General features: G+C 35.7%; 1 protein-coding gene across 1 annotated transcript; it reads right to left on the bottom strand.

Moving 5' to 3' along the window:
- Positions 1-459: 459 nt before the first annotated feature.
- On the bottom strand, positions 460-7,739 carry cyp4t8 (cytochrome P450, family 4, subfamily T, polypeptide 8). Its single transcript, XM_007557259.2, has 12 exons — positions 7,459-7,739; positions 6,335-6,479; positions 6,189-6,233; positions 5,959-6,086; positions 4,916-5,040; positions 4,635-4,789; positions 4,450-4,556; positions 2,562-2,752; positions 2,291-2,424; positions 1,738-1,802; positions 1,303-1,385; positions 460-1,034 (listed from the first exon to the last, which is right to left on the bottom strand). The coding sequence occupies exons 1-12, from the start codon at positions 7,648-7,650 to the stop codon at positions 857-859; spliced, it is 1,548 nt and encodes a 515-aa protein (XP_007557321.1). The 5' UTR covers positions 7,651-7,739; the 3' UTR covers positions 460-856.
- Between the last annotated feature and the right edge of the window lie 1,331 nt (positions 7,740-9,070).

Genomic DNA, 9,070 nt, shown 5'->3' on the forward strand with positions numbered 1-9,070 from the left:
AGTAGACATGTTAAGTGCAATTTGAAATAAGAACTGTAAAATATGATAAAAAAATAAATTTTGTTTTTATTTGATTCCTATTCAAGACACTTTGACAAGAATGACTTTATATATAGGCGGCTACAGAGTATCTTTGTTTACATTTTTGATTGGTGGTGTGCCTCGTGATTTTTTCAATTAAAACAATGTACCTTTGCTCAGAAAAGGTTGAAAAACAATGAGTTAAACATTCACTAATGACCTAAATTAAATGGAGAAATGTAACACTGAGATTAGGTAACACAGCTCATAAATGCATACAAAGTAACTCTTTTTACTCTGCTACACAATTTTAGTTAAAACCTTGTAGGTTATTTAACCAACCTGGACTAGTTTAAAAACATTACACCCTTTTCTTTCCTTAAATGTTTAGTATTTTAACCATCAGTCTTAACTATTGAAGTTTCCATGACAAATAAGTGTGTGTACTTATTTTCTTTTTCTGTTTTATTTTGCCCCAACAACAGAAATATAACATATTCCTAGCTGCAGAAATGAACTGTTAATTAATGTAAAAAAAACCCCCATTCAATCTCACTATTTTAGACACATTCTACAGTATTACAACAATGTGCTTTATTATAATGCAATGCTTATAGTTTTGCTTCAAGATGAAGCTTATCTCTAAATATATAACAAACCCATTTTAAGATAAACGGTGCAAATATTTCTAGAAAAACAGTTTTAAACACAAATTTCCTCGTCATGAGACATTAGTGTAAAAATTTCCTCAAATTGCACTTCAGGTTTTTTTTTTTATCCACTTTCTAAGCAATTTGTTTCTCTTTGATTGAATCCATCAGATTCTTTTTTTCCATCACATTTCTGGTTCCACTGGTTTGATCTTGATGTGGATGCCATTAAGAGAGCGGAGAACCAGTCTGGGAATTATCTTGGGCTTATTGTCGGGATCCTCTATCAGCTCGTAGCGCTTTAGTGTCAAGGCCGTCACCACCTTCAACTCATTTATGGCAAATGTCTGGCCGATGCAGTTTCTAAGGGAAGACGACATTAAGAAGGACATTAAAGGGTTAAGCAGAAGATGAACGATGAAAAACAAGTTGTGACAGAGCAGGCATGTGCTCACTTTACCTTTCCTCTGCTTTACTCTAGCACCAAACAACAGGACTTTTATTATGCATGTAAAACTAGGTGTGTGTGCTACGTTACACATTCACAAGCTGCAGGCTGATATAAGGTTAAAGACAAAGTGGCTATAAACTGAGATAAGTCAAACAGACACAGTGTCGAGTTTTTCCAAACCTTGGTCCAGCTGAGAAAGGCACAAATGCATGAGGTGACCTCTTAGAGACATTTTCTGGGAGGAATCGCAGCGGGTCAAAGACCTATGGCAACACAGGCGGAGAGAAAACATCAGGTTTTCTTACAGGCATACCAAAGAAAATGCATGTCGAAAATAAAAAAATCTGATCTTAAATCAAATTCATATTGTATAATAATTTCTTAATTGTCTAGGGAATTAAAAACTGAGAGTTGCAGAACCTGTAATTCATTTTCTATGTTTTCTTGTTCTTTTTGTACACTCCTCAGGAGAAAAAAAAAAGATCAAAATAATAACTTCTGAACAGCCTGATCTGTCCTTTATTAATGCAGTGACTGCTTTTCTATAGCTTGAATCCATTTAAAAATTTTAATTTCCAATGCCATTATGGTTATAATAAACTTTGCATCACTTACATCAGGGTTTTCCCAGACTGTTGCGTTTCTGTGAGTTGCAAACATGCTTACTCCAATGTGAGAGCCTTTAAAAAAATAAAGCTGTACTTTAGTTAGGACAGTGAACAAAATGCAAAGGTGAAGTATGTGTACACCTCTTCTTCAAACATGTCTTGAAGTTAACATTGAGTCATCGCTGTAAAGCTGCTTGTGTCAATACGTTTCCTAACATGTTGCAGGGATGAATTTGGTTCTGTATAGAAAGTGCTTTATAGCAATCTGCATAAAAAAAATACTTATAAAGTCTGAAAGATAATATTTCAAGAAGTTTTTATGTGACTAAGTTACACAGTAACAGGGAGTGTACTGCACAGTGCACATAGGAAACAAATACTTTTTTCGCAACCACAGATTGTTAATGTGTGCAGCTTTGTTAAGCTTGTTTTATAATGAGTTCCACATTAAACCAGTTCCGCGGTTTAGAAAGTTAATATTTTATTTTCACTTGTAAAGTTTATATGCAGTATCCGTCAACCTCAGCGTTTCTTTAAAATAACACACTAATGCCACTGACCTGCTGGCAACGTTCTTCCATCGAAGAAGGTGATGGGTTTAGTGATCTGCCTGGATATTCCCGGTACAGGAGGATAAAGACGAAGGGATTCTTTGATGCACATTGTGGTGTATGGAATTTTATTAAGATCCTCCCTTAATATGGGACAAGAGACTTAATGTTATTCACAGAGAGGCGGTAAAGTTGAGCATAGATTAGATTTAACTATCAATCTAGCACAGCTGAGGACCAGCTTTCTTTTACAAGCATCATTTTCTCCAAGTTTTCCTACCACTCCATGGTGTCTTTGCCTTGTAAAGCTTCACAAATTTCATCCCTGCAGAGCTTCTGGTGCTCCGGGTGGCAGGCCAAGCAGTAGAGGATGAACGAGATGCCGCTGGACGTGGTGTCGTGCCCCTCGAACATAAAAGTGTCCACTTCTGCTCGCAGGTCTTCATCCGACAGGCCCTGCTGGTTTTCGTCCTGCAGAAGGAATTAAAAATTAAAAGTAATTGCAGACCGTAAAGGCTACGTCGCAGGTCATTAGCCCAAGAATTTTTACAGGGACGTGCAGATTGCTTGGATGCGCCACATGTTTAAAATTACTCTGCATGTTATGTTTCAACCAGTAGTAAAAATGCATCTGATAAAAACGCACAACAAAAAAACCATTCAAAACACATTGGCAAGCATTAAACACTTAGTCTCAATTATTTCTCATAGCTGTGACTCGAAGCAGCTTTTAAAATAGTGACATTCACAACTGTCGGTTAACCACACTGTTGCTATTAGTTTCATTTTATGATTCTGTAGTAAACTTTCTTTAATCTGTAGGGTCATTGCCCTCGTACCTCCATTGTACCTCTGAGCTTCAGATAGAGGACGGCAACCTTGTTGTTCTGAAAGAAATCCTTATCAGCTGCTCAGAGTTGTTAAAAGAGACTGCAAATGTTGCAAAAGGAAATATTTTTTTTAGCTCTATCTAGTTTTTCCCCTCAGCTTTTTAGCATAGAGAGACAAAATGGTGAAAAACTGCTTTAACAGAGAACATTAGTATGCAGAGCATGTTTACTTGCTGAGTCACTTCTGGCCGCTTTAATGCTATGACCTTGTGTTGCCTCATCTCTAATCTGTTATCAGGTTTATATAATTCCTTTTTCAATTTAAATTTTATTTTTCAGTGCTGGCCACATTGATTGACAGCCTTGTAATGCAATTTAAGAAGCTTTAATGTAAATTAATCTTTTTACTGCACTGGCATAAATTCTACTTTAAAAAATTAAATGTTAAGCCATTTTTATTTATAACATCTCTTTTGATCGATTAGAGTTCCTCTGTTCTCGCTTATTTTCCTTCTCTTCAGTTCACCCAACAGGTTTTCTGAGGTATTTTGTTTTGGTAGACATATTTAAAGAGTATTTAATGTTATGCACTCTAACAGGACTTTGGGAGAGAGATAGGCCCACAGCATCATAGATCCTTCACAAATCAACTGCACATGAAAGGCTGTTTTGTATATTAGTTCATTTGATTTTTGTTGTTGCATTTTTAAGTGTCAGATTTCATAAGCATGAAAAAAGTCTTCATTCTTTTAATGGTTTTACACATCTTTGCCCAACCTATCAATGGGAAGGGTTCTCTATAAAACTCTAAATGTCATTTCGTCACTTTTGTTATGAGTCCTTTAAACGTTAACATTGTAAGAGTCTTATCACAATGTATGTAGGTTCCTAGAAAGTCATATTAACTTTTAAAAAGTGAAAACAAAAATGCATGAGACATTTATTTAATACCGTTTCATTTTGGGTACCAATAATTGTGCCACTGATGATTTTGTTAAAAACATTGTTCTGAATGCTTTTTCCTCCTATGAATAAATATTTTTTTAATGACTTTTTCTAATCTAATACCAAAAGATAATTTTTTTGGGGGGGTTATTTATGTGTCTTCACCAGTTTTCCCTGTAAATATGCCCTAATTTGATGCATTTGGTACTTGCTTTACAATTATTTGCGATTATGGTGTTTGATAGTGTTTTTTTTTTTTTTTTTTGCTTTAATCTTTCTTTTAAATATCATTTTATCTAAACCTCTGGCAGAACTTCAAGTCAGCTCTCACTGAACAAATAAACAAAAGCCACACTTTTGCTTTTAAATCAGATTTGAATTGATGTCACATACTCGTGCAAAGAGAAGAATGTCCAGAAAATCCAAGTATCTTTTGGCCTGTATGCGGCTCAGTTCCGTCTCTTGCTTCAGTACCTCTTTCCTCTTTTTGATGACCTCATCTTGAAAAGAAAACAAACGGTTACTCTTTAAATGGACAGGTTATATTAATCAAAGATGTCACTGGGCTCAGGGCTTACCTGTGTGACTTTGAGCCACCTTGTATGCTTTCCTGTATCTGAAACCATGTGGGCTGAGGTGGAAAATGAGATCACTGTGGTATGGAAACATCCTCACCCGGAGGTTAATAAGATTGGTGAGCTCATACACTGCTTTGATGTAGGCATTTGTTCCCCTGACAGAAAAAAAAAGCAGGGAAACATGAAAGGTGATATCTTCCTTCTGCTTGTTAATAAAGCATCTGAACTTGTTTTGGATGGACGCAGAAGCTGAAGGGGTGATTTTTGTTACGGTTACTCACCCCTCTGTCTGACAGTTGCTGTTGCAGCTAAAGGCACACTTCATGATGCTATCCAGTGTCATCAGGCTCACATGCTCAAACAATTCAAAGGACTCTTTAGAGTTGGCATAGCGTTCCCATTTGTCCTTAAAAATACAAGGACACAAATGTAGCATGTAAGCAGGAAAAAATGGGATACAAGGATTAAGCTCAGCTCAGCTCAGGTTCAGTCAGAGATTACACTCAGCAGCAGCATAAACTGCATATTAATCTGAAGCTTTCATTGATTTATTTATTGGTTCTTTTTCAAGAGTTGGAAAAAGGATACCACACAACTTCAAGACTTTTTAAAGTAGAAACGTTTCATTGGTTTAAAACTATTAGGGACTTTCTCTAAACCACATACATACTCAAAAATACACCCACACTGATATTTAGATAATTTGTTCTATGCAAGTTGCAGAGAAACCACAATATTGGTAGCCTTAACAAAGATTCTGGCAAAATTCTCTCAACATGTGTTGCTAACCTAGTTCTGATCTATATTTTTTGGGGGGGCCCTGGCACAGAGCTGGTCTTTAGGTGTAGTTCTTATGTGTTCAACAGAGTTCGGGTTGACTAAAGAGGTCTGTTATATCCTTCTTCTTATTCAAAACCAGTGTTGATGTGTATTCGCAATATTTGAGTCATTATAGCATACAAGGTGTCCAAGTTTTAACCATCTGATTTATTCAACTATCTACCAGTTGAAGGACTTGTTGTAGAATATTGATTAAGATGTTGAAGAATAGCTCAAGAATCACCATGTTGTATTCCTGTCATAATGTGGAAGATGCTGAAACACCTTGTTCACGTGGCCTGAGAGTGTGCTGACCAAGAAATAAGCCTATGCTTAAAAAGCAAAACCTGCAAGCTGACCACATCAGCAATCAGAATGACTTCAGGAAAGAGGTTGTTTCACAATTATTTCACAATTATTTCACTCTTGAAATGGGGTATGGTTAGGACAATGCATTGCCTTGTTAGCAACATGTCTAATCATTATTCATTCATAAATTACATACCAGCATTGTTTTGGCAGAGTCTGACATCAGTTTCACGTATGGTTTTAAAACATCATAATGGAAACCTGGAGTCAGGAGCCTCCGGTGGCGAAACCACTTCTGGTCTTTTGACACCAACAAACCATTTCCTAGAGAAAAAGAGACACAATGAGAGCGAGTCAGTAAAATGTTACAAGTTAACCCTGCATTAAGACAAAACAAGCAAGTAGGATAAAGCAAAGTATTCTTACCGATCCAAGACTCGATAAATTTATATGCAAAATCATCCTTTGGCTCTATTATTAAAAAAAAAAGTAAATGAAAGCCAAGTTAAATTGATGTTTACATCACGGTTATGATGCTGTAATAAAGAGTTAAAGTAAAAATATGTTCCCACCTGTTGATGCCAGAATAGTTTTGACATAATCTGGGTGGTGAATGTTGAGAATACAAATAGACGGGCCGAACCACATAGGGAAAGCATAGGGATAGCTCTCCGCCCACTTTAACACTTTGATAAAGTCGGTCCCATCTTGTTTAAACTAAAAAAGCAATAACAATATAAGACATGTGAAAATACACACACAGGTTTACACCGATACGCTGCACAAATTTAGACATTTACACACACTGCTTCTAATTTGCATAGATTAACAATTATAATTAAAAAGCTTTAATATATATTACTTCATTTCAATTTACAAAACCCAAAGCTGATTAAGTGGTATCCACCAATATTATCAAATTCTAACATGTTCCACATTCTCCAGATTATAACAACTTGTGATATTAATGCATTGCAGATTTTAGTTTGTTTCCAATTTAGACCATTTAAAGACCTAGTTGATTGCAAGTTATAATTGCATTTGCATTCATCTTAAGTTTTTAGGATTTCATCCTCTTACTGTTCCCACAAGTTGAGGATAATTTTCCATTAAGTTATAAGGGGGCACAACAATGGAAGAAAGTTATTCTCCACTGTTTTCATTACCTACTTGATTTTACCCATTTTGTATTTTGTTTGTATAACACAACACACGTATACATTTGATGATATATATTTTCAAAGATGCATATTTTTATTGCTTATTTCTGTTATTTTGTCACATTAATTTGGTAAATTAAACAATGATGACTTTTTTTGATGTATGTTTTTTCTTTCTCCGTTGTATTATTTTTTTATTACTACTACTTTAACTAGTAGTAGCAGTACTACAAATAGCATCATTACTGATATTTGTAATATAATTGTATTCATTCCAGTTGTTATTTAACAAAAGGCTGAATGCTTTATATAAACTTTATGCCTCTCTCTCAGCAATATTATTATTATTATTAGTTGTTGTTTATATAAAAATTTGAATGAACTACAAAGGTTGTATGAAACTTTAAACAATACTTCAATTAAGAATTTTAAATTTGATTACACACAATGAAAAGCCTTAACGTTGAGACTATGTTATAGCTACATAAGGCTGCAGCTGCTGCATTTAATGGCTGGATGCCACTAAAACTCGTTACCTCCAGAACATTTCCAAACAACACGTGTGCCGGGGGTCCTGGAAAGGCTTCAAAGCTCTTCAGAAGAGCCTTCCGTTTCAGGAGGATGAAGGTTAATTTGTACACGGCGGCAACGAGGCACAGCGCAGATAAAAAGTAGTGCATATGAGGCCAGGCCAGCTGGTATTTGAGGAGAGCTTCTGTCAACTGCATCCCGACGACGTCCGTGTTGTGCAGGAGGAGAAGTGACGCTCCCTCTGTGTGCGCAGCAGCAGGCAGCCTGCGGTTGACTGAGGAAGGCGGTGATTGCGCATGTCGGGGCGGGGTCAGCAACCGCGCCTGCACTTGCTGACGGATATTTAAAGGGATTTGGGCGATAAACACTTAAAATGCTTCTGATTATTGCCAGTGTTCAATTAAGCAGCCCGTTTGATACCGTCATGTAATTTGGTGGAAAGCTAATCCCTTTTTACTTAATTTAATTTTGGTCAACAAAATGTTTAATTATAGTCGAAAACGACTTAAATGAGAAATAAAAAATGTTTTTGACGCGTCCTACATCTAAAAACATAATTTTTACTTCCTAGGTAACAAACCGGCACATCTCAGTAAAATTTATTATATTTTTATAAATCAAACGTGAAAAAAAAATCTATGAATTTGTAATGATTACAGTGACATATTTAACCTGTTTATTTCTGGTTATACTGATGAAATTGGCTTAAGGCTAATAAAAACCTACAATTAATTTTCTCAGACAATTCAATATTCCTGACAAAAATTAGATTTTTAATAAAGAAATGTTGGTATGGCTTGTTAGTAACAAGATTTGACATTTGTTCAGTAGACAACAAGAAGACTAAACCACAAATTCTCTTTATTAAAAAAGCTGACTGTTCACAGAATGCTGCACAGCAGTGGAAAGTTTAGTAGAAGGAAACATGTCAGAGTACATGCACAAGCAACATAATCTCACCCTTGAGAGGATTATGAATGAAAGTCCATTCATTCAGGACTCACGGCTTCGAGGACCTCCACACTGAGACACATCCTGGGAAGAATAGTTCTTTTGATTCTGGTTTTCATCAGCTTCAGATACTGTTATGAAGGAGATTGTGTGTCAAAGCAAAGCCAGGTTACAAGTAATTGGTGACAAACTATTATTTGCTGTTTGTTTTTGTACCGTATTGATTGCACATATTGCTTAATCACTGAGTAATTGGCAAATTCTTGACTTTATCTGTGTGTCAGATTCAGCACCTTTGTTGTTATCGGTGGAGTTTTGAGCAACATTCCTGATTTCATTCCTGTTCTACCTAAAAGAATGAAATGTACATCTTCCATGCCCAAATATGAAGGATGTTTTGACATTTATAATATCTCTGGCAGATTTTAATCAGTACATGATGTACTCTATCCACTCAGCAAGCCAATTTTCCAGACAAACTATACATCAGCCTTCCTACCTCTTGATCTTTCTCACAATTTGCTTTACAACAAAGAACAAATCTTAGTCTGTTGTATGACAAAGAATCGCATGATTGTAATGTGGAAGTGAAAACTTGCTATTGTGCAAATAAGGACTTTTGCATCAATTACTAAATAAGGGAATAAAAAAGTTTCTAGGTGCCAT

This window comes from Poecilia formosa, unplaced genomic scaffold (assembly GCF_000485575.1).
Source record: "Poecilia formosa unplaced genomic scaffold, Poecilia_formosa-5.1.2 Scaffold86, whole genome shotgun sequence".
NCBI lineage: Eukaryota > Metazoa > Chordata > Actinopteri > Cyprinodontiformes > Poeciliidae > Poecilia > Poecilia formosa.

Coding starts and splice junctions, on each gene's coding strand:
- cyp4t8 (XM_007557259.2), bottom strand. CDS start 7,650: ATGCAGTTGACAGAAGCTCTCCTCAAATACCAGCTGGCCTGGCCTCAT. Junction 4,790..4,915: donor AGCAACTGTCAGACAGAGGG/GTGAGTAACCGT, acceptor TTTTTCTGTCAG/GGGAACAAATGCCTACATCA. Junction 2,425..2,561: donor GGCAAAGACACCATGGAGTG/GTAGGAAAACTT, acceptor TCCCATATTAAG/GGAGGATCTTAATAAAATTC.